Source organism: Diceros bicornis, chromosome 12, assembly GCF_020826845.1.
Source record: "Diceros bicornis minor isolate mBicDic1 chromosome 12, mDicBic1.mat.cur, whole genome shotgun sequence".
Taxonomy (NCBI): Eukaryota; Metazoa; Chordata; class Mammalia; order Perissodactyla; family Rhinocerotidae; genus Diceros; species Diceros bicornis.
This window is the reverse complement of record NC_080751.1, coordinates 62,041,485-62,060,615: the sequence shown is the minus strand read 5'-3', so window position 1 is coordinate 62,060,615 and position 19,131 is coordinate 62,041,485. Positions and strand designations below refer to the sequence as shown.

The window sequence follows — 19,131 nt, the reverse complement described above, 5'->3', positions numbered from 1 at the left end:
CTTAGAATTCCGATCATCAGGAGCACCAGGAGCACAGCTGTAAGCAGAGAGGATAAAATCAAGGAGGCCTCTTCCGGTGGAAGAAGGTCGATGGGAAGGCAGCTGCAGTAGGGAGACCAGTCTGAGCCTCCAGCATCTCCGAAGTAGGAAAACGGGTGGAAGGGACTGACTTGGGATGAGAAGGATGAAGAGTCTTGTACACGTCTGAAATTTAGACTGGAAGTCAGGAAAGAGGTCATGGTGGAGACATATTTGGGAGATGTTTGCAAAGAAAGACATAAAAAAAGGATTGGAGTAGATGAAGGAGAAAAAAAATCTAGAGAGCATATTGGAGAATGTTGCCTTTAGGAGTTGAGAGAAGGCCCAGTAGCCAGGCAAGGAGGCAGAGTCAGGGCGGCACTGAAGTAGGAAAGTCATGGGTGCTGTTCATCAGACAATCTTGTCTCCCTTCCAGAAGCACAGTGGGACTGGAACTCCCGACTCCCCTTTTTAGCTTGTGGAAATATGTGACTTCCTCCAGCCAATGAGTTGTAAGTGAAAGCAATATGTCATTTTCAGCTGGGCATTTAACGCTGATGTGGGACACTGGAGAGCTCTCTTTCCTCTCCCGCAATGATCACAAATGTTCCAGCAGAGGCTGCTCTGCGGGTCCAGGAATAAGGAGGACATGGAGCAGAACCAGAGCCCATTAGGAGTAAGAAGTCAAACTCTTTGCTTTAAGCCAGAGTGACTGTTTGTAACTGCAGCACAGTCTAGCCTTTCCTGACTGATACACCAGTGGAGGAGCCTCCAGGAGGAAGATGGTGGCCAGCAGTGCTGAATGCAGCAGGGAGGATGGAGATAAGGAAGAGTTGTTGAGTTTGGCAAACAAGTGGACATCAGTTACCCTTGAGCTTGGGCTGTGGGAGCAAGAACCAGACTACAAATCATTAATGAATGAAGTCTTGAAGGCAGAAGATGTAGACATCAGTTGAAATATTTTGGGAAATGTCAGTAAAGAAATGGGATTGCATGCTGCCCAGCAGGGTGGGAGAAAGGCTTAAGCTTTTATTCCTGAGAGAAGCCGGAGAAGAAACAAAAGGATAATACAGATGATGGTCTGATGTGCCCAAGTTCATATTTTTCTGGCTGGTTGGACAGCAGGAGAAGCAAAAACTAGATCTCCTGCCCCCACAATGTTTTCCTTCCTTGTTGCACACTCACTCCAGGAGCTGACCAAGGGTCAAGGGGACTGAGCTGTAATCGGCAGGGGGTGGGGCAGCACAGAATAAGAGAGGAAGTTCCTGGAAGACCCTGGTAGTAGGGGGATGGAGGGGAGATGGAGGAAATTGATGGAAACATGGAAATTGATGGAAAAAGGGGAAACAGGGAAGCTCAGAGCCCCTGAGGACTGACCTCCAGGAGCGTGAGTTTCCACATGCATAGAATGGGGCTAACGCTTACGGCACAGGGTCATGGGGAAGATAGGAGAGAATGATGCTTGCCCGCCAGCACGTTACAAACTGTAAAGCTCCATGCACATGTGATGGAATTGTGGCTAGTTGCCACTGTTTGGAGTACCTTTATGCAGAGAATCCATCACCTCTGGTTCCTGCCAATGAGGCTGAACTGCCGATTCAGCCACCACGGCTTGCAGAAGAGACAACATCAAGTCTACACTGGCTGTACAGAGTTCTCACACATTCTGGTGTCAGCAGAGATGGGAGATCCAAGTCCCATCTGCAGCCTCACTGAATGATCTGGGTTATTCAGCTCTTCTCCCTAGGCCCCAATTTCTGATACATCAGATGGGGGAAATGAGACCAGAGACTCTCTGAGAGACCTCCCAGCTCTGACAGTTTAGGATGTGAGGATTCAATTAGCCCTCTAGCTGGTCTGTACTTCTTATATAAATAAAACATAAAACTATTTGTAATCAATTAAACCTGAAACAGTTACTATATTGTTAAGTAGATGAACAGACACCAAAAAATAACAAAAGAACTAATAACTGTCAAGTGATATTTTGGATCTTTAATCCCTTTGACTCAGTTCTCAGCCCAACGACACACATGCTTTGGCCACATTAAAACCACTTTCCTGCCAGAGAAGGCTCCAGCGGGGCCAGCCAGTGATGTGCCCTCTCACAGGCCAGCTCAGAGCACCCCTGCCCTGTGTCTGCCTCCAATAACATGGGCTCCAGCTGTCAGATGCTGTCGACGGGCCGTGCACACATGTCCGAGCACGCCTGCAACTGCAGCCCACCCGGTGATGGAGAGAGTGTGTCACTGAAACAAAACACATAAAATTAGCACTTGGGTCTGTGCTCACCCTGAACTTCATCACTGTCACCAAAGATACATGCTAAGATCCAGGGAGTGAAATGCTAAGCCCTGACCTGCTTTAGCCCTCAGCCCGGTCCCTGTCCATCCCCTCAGTGGAAAGTCAATCCTGAGATGTCCTGGGGAAGCTGAGACCCAGGAAAACCTCCCCAACCTCTCCCATCAGTGCGTGAGCCAATCTCTCTCTCTCTCCCCTACACACATACACTCACTGCAGCAATGGCACCAGGAAGTGTTGGCCGTGGTTCTTGGAGCTGATCCCCTGCCTGGGTTTGATTATGCCTCTTCTCTCAATGGCCTAAATGCGGTCCGACAAGCTTGAAGACTTGGTCATAAATTAGCCTATGCTCATGATAATGGAACCCATTTCCACCGCCTGTCGTGGGCCAGCTCAGCTTCACAGCCTGGTGAAGGCAGCACAAGTCTGTTCTCAGGCAGTGTATCTGGGCCTCTCATTTCCACATCCAGCTCGAGTTGGTCATGGTCTTCCGGGCAAAGCAAAATGCCCCACCACCCGGCACACCTGCCCTCCTCCCGTGCAGTTGGCAGCCCTGTGACCCTAATGGTGTTGAAGTGGGCCTCACTTAATCCTCCAGTCAGACGAGCAAGGCATGGGGACAGGCAGGGGACCTTAAGAAGTCACTAGCCCTAGGAGGCAGCTCTGCCTGTCCTAGGGGGTATGCTCCTCACCAGCTGTCCTGGAAGGCTGGGACCAAGTCGCTCTGCCTATATTTACTGAGGAGGTGCAGGGGGCCCGTGGCACACAAGAGCTCTTCAGACTGGACTCTGTGAGCTCCCTGCTTAGTGCTCCACATTTAACAGCGTGAGAACATTGCACAATCTGAACTGAGGAGCGCGTCGTGAATTCAACCTGCTGCAGTGTCCTGCTGCGTCCCACAGCGTCCTGCCTTAGCCAGGCCTCCCTCTCCTGGTTACACCTGGACTCCTGTTACAGCGATGCAGAAGACATTCACTAGGGGTGAGGAGGCCTGGGTTCCCATCTTAGTTCCTTCATATTGCACAATCTAAGCAGAGAACTAAACATTTAGTTCTCAGAACATCACTCTTCTCCTCTCTAAGATGAGATGTTTGGACTGGACCATCTCTAGGGTCCAGGCTCCTATACCAGACACTTCCCTGTATAAACTTACTTCAGAGGACAAATTTTACAGACAGGCATAGGGCAAAGATCAAAAAAGCAGGGAGACTTCAGGAATGCCATGGAAGCCCCCAGCCTTCGTCACTGCCCTGGCTCCCAACCAGAGTTCTACAAATCCCACTGGAAGAGACTCAAGTCCCAGGCAGGGCACTCACCCTGACTCTGCCTTTAAAAGCACCTCCACCAGAAAGGGAAATACCCAGGCAACTTTTACTCACTCAACTCTTTGCCTCTTACTGGAGAATGCTAAACTCCTTCACCTACAATTTTAGGCCTTCCTTGATCTGGCCTCATTTTACTTTTTCATCTTTGTGCCCCGTCCTGCCCTACATGCATCCTCAGCCCCAGACTCAGGGCAGACTCACTCTTCTCTCAGCTGACCTTCCATTGTCCCATCTTATCTTTTCACATAGAGAATATCAACATGCCATTTACAGATCAATCTACCTATTCATCAAAGAAGGTCCCTAAAGACTCCCATGTGACATTTCAAAGCCTAGTTCCAGCTGCTACTTGCTACTAATTCTTGAAATGGATAAAACCATTTCTTCAAACCAGAGTTTTCACTACTTAACACTGGCCCTCCCCTTCCTAGTGTTACAGGCTGAATTGTGTCTGCCAAAAATTCACACGTTGAAGCCCTAACCTTCAGTACCCGAGAATGTGACTGTATTTGGAGAGAGGGTCTACAAAAAGGTAATTAAGTTAAAATGATGTCATATGGGTGGGCCCTAATCCAATCTCACTGGTATACTTATAAGAAGAGGAAATTTGGACACAGACGTGTGCACACAGAGTAAAGACTATGTGAGGACACAGCAAGAAGGCAGCAGCTGCAAGCTGAGGAGAGAGGCCTCAGAATGATACCAACCCTGTTGGCACCTTGGTCTTGGACTTCTAGCCTCTGGAATCATGAGTAAATAAATTTCTGTGAGGTCACCCAGTCTGAGGTACTGTTATGGCAGCCCTAGAAAACTAATACACCTGATGTTTTGTCCCTCCACCCAGCCAGTCCAAATGTGAGCCACAGAATATCAGAGTGGAAGGAGCCTTGGATTGGAGTCCAATACCCCTGTTTTTCAGATGGGCACACAGAGGCCCAGTGAAAGGAAGGTACTGACCAAAGTCATATAGGAGGTAGTGGGCTGAGCCTCCGCCCAGGACAGTCTTGGTCATAAAATACTGAGCCCTAGAAAAGCAGGTTTGGCTGCACTGGACTGGCTGAGTGAGCAAACGCAAAGATGATTCCCCATGGAACTCTGCCCCGCACACTCCGAGGCTGGATGTAAGTGGCAGACACACCGGCCCTGACTGTGTGGCTCTGTCCTGAGATGGCTGTCTCAGTAAACCCTGGATGTGCCCACAGAAACCCCTGAGACTGCAGAATGGGGCTTCCTGGGCTGGCACCTGAAATCAGCTTAATATAATCTAGAGCCATTTGAGGGAGCGTGAATAGAAGATAATAGCAAGAGGAGGAGAGTAATTGTGGTCGAGACCTGTTCCTGAACCCCAAAACCTCTTACTGAAAGCCAGACTGTCTTCAGAAGTGATAAACCTCCATTCAATTGTTCATCACCACCTCGACATTTACTAAGCATATTTGTTGAGTGAGTGAGATCCAGAGATCCTGCCTAAAGTCAGTGTTCTAGAAGGTTAAGGAAAGGAGAGATCCTCTGGACTGGGTGATCAGAGGCAGCTTTCTGGAGAGGCTGGAACTTGAGCTAGCCGTTGAAGGAGAGGCAGGGTGTGGAGAAGAGCAGTCATTCCAGAGAGGGGGCAGCTGCACGGTCAGATTTTATTTCAGGTTTCTGAATTGAATTTGTTTCCTAGGCCCAGGCTGGTTTGGGACTTTGTCCACAGGATTGAACATTGACAAATGTCTTTCTAGTGGAGAGGGGCTGGAAAAAGAAGATAGTCCTCACTACAAGGAGTTTCTGATTTGAATGAGAAGACCAAGCTCCCTTTTTGAGGTCAAGCTCACTGGCCACAGCCAGCTCTTCTCAGCCATGGCTTGGGGTCTGAACATGATTACTGGTCTATTTGAAATTCTTCACCATCTTCCAGGGTTCCTGAATGTTTGTGGCCAGCATTTATGAATGAATAGGGGAAAAAATACCTCCAGGCTCACCTTCTGGCACCAAGAGTAGACTCCTCCTAATGAGACATCTGTGACACTAGTAACAGTAGCGCCTGAACTTGGCCTTCTTAATGGTGTTTTCTGTGGGTTCCCAGCAACCAAGTCTGCCCATTTGAGGGTCAGATCCCCAGGCCCATAGTTGACCTCTCCCTCTGCCAATTCCTGAGCAAAACTTCCAACTCAACCAGCATTCTGCAGCCCACACAACTCCAGAACACCTTCATCTCCTATCTCTCCAAGCTGAGGAGGTATGAGCTGGTATTTGAATGATAAAGAGCCATTTTGGAGGAGTTGACCATAAACTAGAACTGTTTGTCTTTCAAACACTACTTGTTTGTCCTAATGATCTGCAACACTGGCCTCCATTGTATATAAACCTCTACAATGGATTGAAATATTTTTAAAGTTCTCAATCAAGATTTGTTTTCTTAGGGATAAACAATAGTTGATTTTATAAATATATTATCATTCTCCCTTGCTGTGAGAGAAGCAGCATTCCTGTTACTGTGTTCACGGTGTAGCTAAATGACTGGTGATAGGATTGGGTCTGTGCTGGGACAAAGCCTCCCCAGGTATAAGGGCTCTTCTCATCTATAGGGAGAGGGGTGCCCTCACACTGAAGACTAGAGTGGAAGGAAGGAGGGAGGGCCAAGGGGAGGCTCCAAGTGCCTCTGGCACATGCGGCCTTGGCCACAAGAATGTCAAGATGCCTAGGAGGGAATTCCGGTATTAAAATGGAATCTTCTGGTTGGAGTCTGCCTAGAACTAGAAACCAAAAACGCAGGCAAGGGGCCTGAAAAACTGCCAGCCCATTAGGACAAGAAGGTAGATATTAGAGATCAGAAGCTATGAACTTGGACAATGTGCTGTGGGAGCCATGGCTTCTGGAATTCTCTGTGCTGTTTTTCCCTGTTGTTCTCCTTCAGTAATGAGTTACTATCTTGTGAAATTTCTAGTCTGGCTCAGCTGTTCCAAGGAAAATCAGGGTAAACTTAATTACGGTCCATCTACCAGCCACAGTGCTAAGGAGGAACAGCTATATTTATTACGATGAAAATCTTGATGAAATAGACAATTTTCTAGGAAGATAAAAGTTATCAAAATTGACTCAAGAAGAATATTCTCCGAATAAACCATTAACCATGAAATAAATTGAAAAAAAATAGTGGAAGAATTATCTCCACAACGGGCTATGAGCTCAGACAGTTTTATGGATGAGTTCTTTCAGATTGTTCTAGAGCAGAGAAAAAGATAGACAGCTTCCCAATTCCTTTTATAATTAATTTATAATTATTTTAACATAATTTTATGAGAAACCTGGCAAAGATAATATGAAAATACATATATAATACTATATATGTAATACCATATATGTGTATACACATACATGCACACACACATAAAGATCTATCTTACTTACGAGTATAGATGCAAAAATCACAAATAAAAATCCAATAAATCAAATCCAAGAAATGTTAAAAGAATAATTCAATATGACTAGTATTGTATTTATCTCTAGAATATAATGATGATGTAAGATTTGGAAGGATACACTAGTCCACATCAATATGTCACAGAAAAAAAGCCATTTGAGATTCTAAGAATATATTTATCTATACTTTTTGTGAATTAAAATAGAAAAGAAACTTAGAAAACTAGAAGGCATGAAATTACATCTGTAATCACGTCCTGTTTATGGTGAAACAATAAGTGCATGTCCACTAACATTAGAAACAAGGCAATAAACAAACACAGAGACATAGAAAACAGATTGGTGGTTACCAGAGGGGAAGGGGATGAGGTTAGAGTAAAAGGGTACACGTGTACGGTCTCGGATGGAAACTAGACTTTTGGTGGTAAACATGATGCAATCTATACAGAAGTTGAAATATAATGATGTACACCTGAAATGTATATAAGGTTATAAGCCAATGTCGCCTCAATAAAAAAACTAAAAAATAAAATAAATAAAAATGGAAAAAAAAAAAAAAAGAAAGAAACAAGGCAAGTATGACTTCTATCACTATCGGGATTATACATTCTCTGTTCCTAACCAATAACATGAAATAGAGATACAATATTTTTAAAAATCCAGGAGATCAAATTATCATTATTTGCAGAAGATACTATATTCTAAAAAAAACATAAATCCCAAGAGAAAAACTACCAAAACTAATAACGGTTTAGTAAGATGAGCAATTATAAGTTAAAAATACACAAATCTATAGGTTATCTGTGTGCCAGAAATAGCTAGTTAATAATTAATAGGAAATACAATAGGAAAAAATGATTCTATTTAAATGAGCAGTGAAATAATAATAATAATAAACCTAAAAATAATTTTAATGAGAAAACATGCAAGGTCTATCAAAAACATTTTTAAAAACTTCAGTATGAGACATAAAAGCAGACTTGAAGAAATACCATGTTTCCAGGGGGGAAATTCAATTTTTTCAAGATCTTCCCCAAACATTTTTTAAAAAGAAGAGTTATACATGCCAGGAGGGGAAGAGCAAGAACTGGAGGATGTGCTCTCACTGGTACCGCACATCCTCACGATGGTAGTGTTAAAGAACATGAGAGAAGAGTCCCCACCAGCTGGGTCCACGTGTAAAGATCGAACGTCCCAAAGAGGAAAATACATGAGCTTTAGAAACATGATAGAATATGAAATGTGACGATAATGCTTGAAATAAGCTTTGGAAATTGTGAAACATAAGTTCTCTTTGTTCTGTGACTATTCAAAAATCACTAATGATTCATTAAGATAGGAAATTAAATAAGACTGCGAGTGCCATCTCATGGAGAAAGCAACCAACACGGCGTCCCAGTCACGTTTGTCACAGTCCTTCCCAACCTCATAAAGCCTATGATATCTGACATGGCATACAGCCACAGTGATAAAAATAATACGGCGCTGCAGTAAGAGCTGTTAGATAAATCACTCGGACAGAACATAGAGCCCAAAACATAAGACCATGGGAATTTATTACTTGATACAGGAGGCGTCAGACATCAGTGAGGAGAGGAAGGGCTCATTCATTAATGGTGAGGGCAAGTGGTTTACTTCTGAGGGGAGAATAATTTCTCAATTCAATTTTATGTGAAAATAATTCCAGATGAATAAAGAGTTTATCTGGAATTAAATTAATGAAAGAAAACGAATTAGAAAAAAATATAGAAAAATAGTAGAAAGCATTGAAATACCACGAGAGCAGGTTTTTGTCTGTTTTGTTTATGCCGTATCTCCAGTGTCTAGAATAACACCTGCCACATAGTAAGTGATCAATAAACTTACAGAAAAGATGAATGAATGAATGAATCCTTTTTCCTTTATATATTTCCGGTTATATCCCTTGTCACATTTTTTACTACAGTTTTTTTTTTCCTTAGTTATTATAATTTGTTTTTTTAAAAAATCTCCTTTGGGCCGGCCCCGTGGGTTAGCGATTAAGTGCGCGCCCTCCGCTACTGGCGGCCTGGGTTGGGATCCCGGGCGCGCACAGACACACCACCTCTCTGGCCATGCTGAGGCCACGTCCCACATACAGCAACTATAACGATGTGCAACTATGACATACAACTATCTACTGGGGCTTTGGGGAAAAAAAAAAAAGGAGGAGGATTGGCAATAGATGTTAGCTCAGAGCCGGTCTTCCTCAGCAAAAAGAGGAGGATTAGCATGGATGTTAGCTCAGGGCGGATCTTCCTCACAAAACAATAAATAAATAAATAAAAACTGTAAAAAAAAAAAAATCTCCTTCTATCTCTTACATATTAAGGATAACAACTCTGAACATTATATTTATTGCAAATAATTTTCCAAATTTATCTTTTGCCTTTTCATTTATTTAAATTGTTTACATACCAAAAAAAACAACTTATTTACATGAGGTCAGTCAATTCAGTCAATTCTCTTTTATAACTTCTTTGGATTATTCTCTACAGATAATCCTTCCCAATTCCAAATTGCTGAGGATGCCGAGACCACTCTCAGTGGTCCAGTCCAAGTTACTCCAGCTGTGGGGCTAGTCCATCCTCTCCCAGGGCCTGGAGACCTGCTTCCCAGAGTTTTGATCCACAGTGTTTCCCATCAGACTCATCAAACCCCTAAGGCTCCCCTTCCAGCGTACTCTTTTGCATAACCACAGGGTGAGGTCATGTGTTTAGGACACCATTGTTCTGTCACCATGGAGATAATGAGATGTCAAAGCACTGGCAAGAAGCCTCCCAGGCTGGATGAAGCCAAGGAAGAAGATGGAGAGAAGAGAGGAAGGACCTGCCCATTAGCCAAGGACCCAAAACATCCCAAGGAGCTCATGAGGTCGTCCTCATGCACACAGTTTCCCAGGTGTCAGATCTGTTTGGAAAGCACCTAACCTTCCAGCCCAGCCCAGCCCGGCCTAGCATGTAGCTACAGCACACAGGCAGCACCTGACCTCAGAAGATGAGGTTCTCATCCCTTTTAACTTCTGGGACTCCCAGCCTGACTCTGAGCTGGCTGATGGCCTCCTCTGGAATTCTCACAGCTCTCCTGTTTTTCTCAGAATGTAACTCCCTGTTCCCAATCACTTCACTACATCATCCTTACCCTCCCTGCCCCCTCCAGATTCAACTCCTAATCTGCTCCCCACTCCGCTTCCAGGACAATCTCTCTAACGCAAGAATCTGATTGCCTTACTCATCTTCTAAAATTAATTCAGTGATTAACCATTGTCCTAAGGGAAAAAATCTAAGTTCCTTAGGATGCTATTCAGACCCTTTATAATCCGGCTCCTGCTTCTATCTCCAGCCAACCTCTTAACACACCCTTCCTCATACTCTGCTCCAACCACATTCTGCCTGGCATTTGAAAATACTGCTTTTTCCATTTAAACAACTACCTCTTACTGATAAGAGGCGAGGCAGAGAGAGTCCTGTGAAGGTGGCATACATATCCTCATGTTTTAGGTAAGGAAATTAGGTTTCAGAGTGGTTAAACAATTTACCCACAGTCACATAGCTTTTAAGTAGCAGAACTGGGATTCAAACCTGGGTCTTTCCAACTCTAAAAGTCCTGGCCCTTACACTACCTAGGTGACCAACCATCCCAGTTTGCTTAGAATTGTCTCCTAGGAAACCCCTCATTCCCTGGCAAACCAGGATAGCTGACTACCCTGCCCCTACCCCGTGCCACTGCCTTTTCCTGTTGATGCCAATTCATCTTGCACACATGAGTTCTTTCTCTGCATCCTCCAGGAATGCTTCCAAGATCACCCTGCACCCAGAGAAGGGTATTTCCTCTGTCCTGCCACATTCTTGGGCCTGCCTCCATCCTGAAAAATCACTTATGTCAAAATGAACTATCTACTTCTTAGCCTCTCTTGTTAGAGGATGAATGTCTGAATGTTGGAGCCAAGGCCCAGTCATCTCTGTGGCCCCAGGGCCTGTCAAGGAGCAGGGGCTCAATTAGTGTTTGTGCAATGAATGTGCAATCTGATCAAGGCTGCTCTGTGGGTAACCAGGAGGCCACGATCTCCTGAGAAAGTGGTTTCCAGAAATAACTCTACAGCTAAAAAATTCAGGAGTGACTCATGTCCGGAGTCCCATAGTCTGCAAGCATGACCCAAGTGTTTGCTCCAGTTGGCACTCATGGGCCCCATTAGGTCTATAGGTATAAACCTGACCCAAATCCTTCTGCTACTGGCTTTTAAGCTCATTGGCATCTTCAATGCCCTCCTTACAAATCTCTGGAAATATTAGGTTGTGGGACCCGTTTATGAAACTGTCCCGGGGGAGGAGGGAAGGCAGGAGATATGCAAAATTCACAACTTTCTAAATGGTTTCTGCTCTGAAGTCTCAGAAATGATGGTGCCTGCACTTAGCACCCACAGGACGGAACTGCTTCTCCATCCTGCACCCACACAAAACTTGGCCCACCCCAGCACGCCCTCTGAGAAGACCCCTTGTCCAGAGAGAAGGAGATTGAGGGTGGCTTCACCCCAGCCTGCATGCTCCGTCCCTGGTGAGCAGGCAGACGTGAACCTTAAGAAGAGACAGAAGAAAAGAAGCTCCATTGTTTGGTGTAAGAAAGAGTTCAGATTCCGGCTGGTTCTGATTTATCCAAACACGTCCCACTGCTCTGACGTGCACTTTCTGGAATCAAAACCACCTGACACGTGTCAAAACACCAGCATCACTGCCTACCAGCAGCACATGACATCTCTCTCTGTGCAGAAGGGACCGATAGTCCATCCAGCCACCGCCTTCTCCTCCCCGCCTTGTCCCGTGATGAAAGAACCCGTCCTGCAGTGACCCTCTGGGAGGGCTTGGGGAAGTGCTAGGGAGTAGTTGTGATTTTAGCTGTTGGGAGAAACACAGAAGAGAAAAAGTCAGAGGTGAGAAGAGAAGAGGCGATGGAAGAGGAAGAAACTGGTGCCCAGAAGAGTCAGGAGTGAGGCCCACAGCTCAGGCACCAACTGTACATTTGTATGGACAATAATCAAGAGAACACTCCCATTATCCCTCACCACGCACAGCACTTGAGAGCCACAAATGTTCGTTAGCTCGTGTTGGGCTCTGGATCCAACTCTTGAGGTAGGAAGGGCTATGATCATTAGTCCCATCATGTAGATGGCAAATTCGAGAAGCAGAAAGGTTGAGCAACATACCAGGTTCAAGCTGGTGAGAAATGGAGTTCATACTTCAACCCAATTCTGTCTTGCTCCTGATTTTGTTTATTTAACAAGTCCTTTTGTAGCCCTCACTATGTGGCTGGTGTCATGCTAATAGTCTCTCATTTAATCTTTCTAGTGACCCTGGGTTATCTTCTTTGTTCCATCTGCATGTCCTTCAGCTCCTGCCCTATCTCCTTCCTGCAATGCCAAACATCCGGACAGACATCTCTGTGATAGGTGAGCATTACCTAATTTACTACACAGCCTCCCTGGGGAACCAGATGGCAATCAGGGAGACTTTGTATGTCATAACTGGGCTTCTGCAGTTCGTTCCACCCACATAAACAAGCATCGGAACACCCTCTGTGTGCCCGGCCTGCAGTTCAAGCCCCGGACCCCACCCCCACCCACGACCTTAGCCAGTTCACGCCCATGTGCCAGCAATCCAGCAGCTAAGCTGGAACTTCCCAGGAGGGAAATGTGGGAAAGTTCAGGCTTCTGGGAGAGCCTCAAGGGAGGGGGGTAGCGGGGATTCTGAGGTCAAACACAAGATAGGGTTGAGGTTTACATCCAATGCCCTGGTTGGCAGAAAATTTAGGTCCCCTCTAGCCAAGGAAGTGGTTTGGGCATTTGTGATTGCATTTCTTGTTCACACCACAAGATGTAAACATCCATTCAGCAAGACAGACAGTCTCTCACCACATTTGGAATAGCTTCCTTTCACTGAATCCCATTGGTTTTTAAAACTTTTTAAAATGCATTATGATTTTTCAGCTCCTTTAAAAGAGTTTAAAGCAGATGGGCCCACAGACAGAACAGTGGTCTCTCTTCTGTAGGGCAGAGCAAGGAAACTTCTACAAGGACTCTTACTCTCCTTCAGGGTCCACCAAACTCCCTTATTGCCGGGAGACTGCCGACCCCCTGTCCCACCTTTAAATGCTTCCATAGCAAAGCCAACATCCTAAGCCAGGCGCTGGGATTACAGAGTCCGCGATTGCCACCAGCCTGGGAGTGGCCAATCCATGGTGGATGCAGGGTCTACTCTCATTTGGTGGACGGCCACCCTCCAGTCTGGTCTCAGCATCTGGCTCACGAAGGAAACAGCACTGAGCAAGCCTCTCTCCCCAGCTTCCTCGGTTCAAAGACATACAAATCTACCTTGCTCCGGGGGAACTCTCTGCTCAAGCAGAAGAGAATTTGGTCATCTCGGGGTGTGAAAAGCTCCCTAGGCTTCTTTTCTCCCCAAAAGCCCCCCACATAGCTGCCTGCCCGCAGGGAAGCCCAGAAGGAGGGCCTGGACCTTTCATAAGGACTCTCATGAGGCTGTCCTATTCCCAGAGTCTGAGGATTATTCCTCTGCTCTTCTGGCCATGCCCTAATCCCTTTCCAGTTTCTTCAGCTGCTGGTGATGGGGGTATAATGATCACCCCTCCCCCCAGCAGCCAGGACCTACAGGGATAATGGTCCCCATCTCTCTCCAAGCACTCCAGCCTTAGGGAGCTCAATGTTTAAAAAGTAACAAATAAACAAACATGTAGAGAAGGTACTTGTCCGCCAATAAACAATCACCCACTTCCACAGATGGGCCTTCCCATGGCTTGTGGATTACCCACAGGCTTGTAAAGGCCCCAGAGCCTCCCTGCCCTGCATCATCAGAGAAAGGGTAGAAGAGAGTTTGAGTGGGCCCAGAAGGCTGCCCGGGCTCATTCATCTGGATCCTCTCTCTTGGGTGACTAGAGAGTGGGTTCCTGGAAATGGAAGGCCACAGCCTGTGGGGAAGAGGCAGCAGGAGCTAAGGGGGATTCTCTATGGCCAGGGCACCCTCTGCCTCCAGAGGAGGAGGGGAAGGCTGGTGTCTGTGCAAACAGAGGCCTGCAAAATGCTGACTGCCAGGACACTGCCACCTGATGTGATTTCTGAGGCACGAGAGAGGTCCTGCAAGACTCTCCCCTCGCCACCTGCCATGGTGAAGGAGAATTCTCCCAGGAGGGCTGCAGCTTCATGCCACCAAGAAAGGGGCGCATGGCACTTATGCTTGTCATGTAGGAGAGTATGTGGCTTGTGAAAGCAGATTTTATTCATTAAAAGGAGGAAAACTCCAGAACAATGGTTCTATCAGAGAGGACCAGAAAAGTATGCATAGGAAATTTGGGAGACCCAAGGATGAATATCAATCTGTATCCAAGCACTGTCCTGTGTGACCTGGGGGCGGGGGATGGAATGGATACAAAGGAGGGCAGAGTGGGTCTCTGGGGCCACTGTCCCAAGAACAGTCTCTGGGATTTTATAGGCAATGTACAGAGATCCAGTGAAAGCTAGCTCTAACTGAGAGATGATGGGATGGTAAGGATTTCTTGAAAACCCTAATGCCTCCTTCCTGTGGCCCCTTACTTATACCTGAAATGCCACCATTAGCAGTACAATTCTTTGAGGTGTAACAAGACTGGACCCAAAATACAACAATGCTACCCCAAGCTGACACCCAGTGGCATTATTTCCAAACTCCTAGCCCCCAAAACCTTGGAATTAAGATAAAAGCCACTGATAATGAGAAAGTAGCTAGGTAGACATGAGCAGACATCATAGCTGGAGACCCTGCTACATCAGTGAAGTGCCTTGCTGGCATAGCATAAGAGTCTGAGACCTTCAACCACAATGATAAAAGTAACAAATGCATAAAACAAAGCCTTCTGTTATGCACCTCTAGAGGATATTGACCTTTCTTTAATTTACATACAAATTCCATATGCATTAGCCCCCCTTCCACAAGGGATGACTGCCATGAGAGTTCCAGAGACTCCCCTAAAAGGTCAAGAACTCCCCCTCCCGACGTGTGGGTGGAGGAAAAACCATTATTGGCCGATAACCAGATAATGCAAATTCCCTCTAAACAGCCCAAATGAAAATAAAGCTAACCCAAGACTCGGGGCAGATGTGTTCTCTGGCACTGCCCACTCCTCACTTGGAGTGTATCTGACCTTTCCTCTAATAAATCTTTACTCGTTTACTGTTGCCGTTGTGTCAGTGTCTGAATTCCTCTTACGCTGACCAAGAACCTGGGCGATCAGACCCCTCAGTCCAGTTACATCTTTCTTTGGCGAGCCAGCCAGGAGGCGTCTCCGGCAACCTCACTGCGCTATCTGACCAACGCAGCAAATTGGTGTTGCATCTGTGCCGGACAAGTCCAAAAGGGACATACACCCGACCTGTCCATTCCGGGTAATGATCCCTATTTCCAGTTTGTTCTAGAGCCAGACTATAGAGATTACTATATGTGGGTTTGCATGGTCTGCCACCTTGTACAATGCCATCAGGTCCGAGTGTTTCATGACATACGGCTTCGAATGAGTTCTACCTGGATGCCTTACAAGCCAGGAGACTATAAATGACTGATAATCAACCAATGGTGAGTCTACATTCCTCCCCTCCCTCGTGCTAGAGTAATTGTCTTCCTCCTGGCACATTACCAAATCTCTCTCTTCCTCCCCTATTTCCCTTTTCCGGCCTGATAAGAGGACAAAAGGCTGCACACAGGGTGGGCACAGGTTAAGCAGTTACACATTCCCACTCCGCGGCAACTTCCCCTTTTAGGCACCTAGATCGCCCGCAACCAGGCTTCCTTGCTTCTCTCTCTCCCACGTCTCTTACTCCCACCTTCACCTTTTCCCTTCATGGGGGAACCAAAGCCCCCCGCCCCCAGCCTTGTCTCTGCTGCTGCAGCCCATGTTTATTTTGATGTTCTTTTCAATTGGCAGTGGGGCTCCAAAGTCTACGAACTTTTCTGCAAGCTGCCACTCCGGTACTGTTCCTTTTTACCTAAGTGTTACATTTGTGCAGGAGACAGGTTGGGTTATGAGCTTTTTTTTGATTGAGTTAGAGATCCCCAACATCAGGATTTTAGCTTACAAGTCTGTTTAATTAGGCACCTCACAGAATGCCACTGGGTCAAAATTCCCCATGACATACATATCATGGTCAGTTCCACAAAGCCAGGCCAGTTTGACTACCATCACCAGCCACCAAATACTAAGGAAACTTATAGATCAGGCTTCATGGGACTGCTTGAGGACAATATTCCATGAGGATGCTAGGTCCCGAGGGATTCACCAAGGAATGAGAGGACTTATAATTGGCCATAGTTTGTACCGTAAATCTCAGGAAGGTCCTCGTCTCCATGGGCACCCATGCGGGACAGGACACCGGCCGCCGAGACGTCGGGGCCAACGGGGAGATCGCGTACAGTGGGTATGGCAAGTCCCACACTCCATACATTCTGGGTATGGCAAGCCCGGAGTGCCGTGGGTATGGCGAGTCCCAGGGAACCTGCAGGGGGGACAAACGGTCACTCCCACCTCCATCGGCGGTATGCGATCGGGTCAGGGCGGAGGGACAATGGGGACACCCACTCTCCCTCGGCTGCCCCTGACATTCTCCCTGAAGATTATGAGTACTGCAAACCAGACTATCAGTTGTAACACCCATACCTCTTTTTGCAGGAAAAACCTCTCCCTGAAGAGTATGGGTTCTACAGCATCCATCTCAAAAACCTTGCCTCTGGGGTACATCCTTAAGAACTGGGAACAAAATCCCCTACATTCAAGCCTTTAGAGCTGTAAAGGAGGACCTTATTAACACAACACATACATAGAGAAGTGTTGGCCGATAACCCAAAATACACCTAACGCTATGGTGGCCCTCAAGACTGAGGGGACTGAGGCCCCTTCTCAACCAAAAGACCCAAAATCAGGGCTCACACCTACCCCTATGTCACCGCCAGCTTATCAGTCTCCCTTGCCCACTGCACCCCCTCAGACTAACAGGGAAATCCCATCCGGACTATCCCTCCTCCAAGAAGTAGCCAATGGCCAGGCAGGGACCATACGAGTGCAGGTACCCTTTTCTATGTCCAAACTGGTGCAAGGCCAACAAAAACTAAAAAATTCTCTAAAGACCCAGATGGGACCTCAGAAAGTGCTCCTCACCACCAAATCGACACCAAAGTCTGCGCACAACACAATTCGGCCAAGTTCTCACCTGACCGCTGGTGAGTGAGCCTCTTCTGGCTTCCCTCTATACTTTCCCTTCGTTTTCTTTTACCTCACTTGTTACTTCTTTCCCTTTTCCTTTTGTTTGCGTAGTAGAAGACTGGGTACGATAATTATCTTACACAACTGTAGCCAACTATAACAAAAGAACAAAACCTTACAGATTGCTGGATTTGCCACACACCTCCTAAATCTGCTACCCCTTACCTATATCAATTTCCACCTACACTTAACTTTTCAGATCTCCAAGTGCCCAGGGCAGGAACACCAGATCTAAAAGTGCCTTCCTCCTTTTACAAACCCTCAAGTTCCTCCCCTTGCATGAGGTCCCTAGTCCCAAAGGAGGAGTTATACGGGTCCATGTGCCCTTCTCCATGGCTGACCTAACTGCCTGCCGAAACAAGCTTGATAGATTTTCAGAGGATTCCTCCCATTATGTTAAAAATTTGAGGGTCTAACTCTCTCGTTCAGCCTAACCTGGGCTGACGTGCATGTCATCCCGTCCACTTGTAAAATTCTTTTAGGGATACATTTTATAACCCAATCAGCACCAAACATCAGAAAAAAATTACAAAAGGCTACTCTGGGACCCCAAACACCCATCAAACATTTGATGGACATGGCCTTCGAGGTGTCTAACAATCGGGACAGGACAAAGGAGGCAGAAAAGGCTCAGAGAACTAAATATAAAGCCCCATTGTTGGCTGCGGCTTTGGCCACCAAGCCACCTCAGGGTTACCGGTGAAAGGCCGGAAGGCGAGGGCAGGACCAGGGAAGCCCTGATCAGAGCCACGGCCTCGCCAGAGTTCTAAGCGAGAAAACTGTCACCTCTGTGGACAAGAGGGGCATTGGAAGCAGGAATGTCCTCAGACTAAGTCTACGCCCACCACACCTTGTCCACTTTATGGACTTAAGGGGCACTAGAGGAAGGACTGCCCCCAGCTCTCTCTGGGGCCAGGGACATCCCAAATCCTACTGTCTCACCAGGACTATTGACAGGGCCCAAGGCCCCTTAGCTCACGCTCGCCATCGCACCACAGGAGCCTCGGATAACTTTTGACATGGCAGGTAAGTCTGTTAGTTTCTCATTGGATACGGGAGCCACCTACTCTGTCCTGACCCATACCCCAGGGCCGTTGTCCCTCAACTCTTGTCCTGTAACTGGGATAAGTGAACATACAAAACTCAGAAGTTTTACTCAACCCCTCAGTTGCCTCAGAGGCTCATCTATGGTAATTCACAGTTGGGAACCAATATCACAGTGAGGCCACCCCAGGAGACTAACTCACTGCTCTTGAAAAAACTACAAAATTAACACTAGGACCACTCATGTTAAAACCACAGAAAGATGGGCCGGCCCCGTGGCTTAGCAGTTAAGTGTGCGCGCTCCGCTACTAGCGGCCCAGGTTCGGATCCCGGGCGTGCACCGACGCACCGCTTCTCCGGCCATGCTGAGGCCGCGTCCCACATACAGCAACTAGACGGATGTGCGACTATGACACACAACTATCTACTGGGGCTTTGGGGGCAAAAAAAAAAGGAAAAAGGAGGAGGATTGGCAATAGATGTTAGCTCAGAGCCGGTCTTCCTCAGCAAAAAGAGGAGGATTAGCATGAATGTTAGCTCAGGGCTGATCTTCCTCAAAAAAAAAAAAAAAAACCACAGAAAGAAAGACAGATGCGTCCCTTCGAAGGGTCTTAAACCTGTCTCCTGGAGGGTTGTCTACCTGCCTCCCAAGGCCTCTGCTACTCCCACCAGCTCACGGGATCCTAAGCACAATGGAGGGCCTTATCCTCCCAGTACAAAGATATTC

At 46.6% G+C, this 19,131-nt stretch overlaps 1 protein-coding gene across 1 annotated transcript in view; it reads right to left on the bottom strand.

Moving 5' to 3' along the window:
- LOC131411734 (ubiquitin-conjugating enzyme E2 variant 2-like) overlaps positions 1-18,348 on the bottom strand; it is a 173,199-nt gene extending 154,851 nt beyond the window's left edge. The window contains exons 1-2 of the mRNA XM_058550716.1: positions 18,340-18,348; positions 16,420-16,596 (exon numbers count right to left, since the gene is read on the bottom strand). Of these exons, the coding sequence (XP_058406699.1) occupies positions 16,420-16,596; positions 18,340-18,348 (186 nt within the window). The remainder of the gene's footprint in view (positions 1-16,419; positions 16,597-18,339) is intronic.
- Positions 18,349-19,131: the final 783 nt, after the last annotated feature.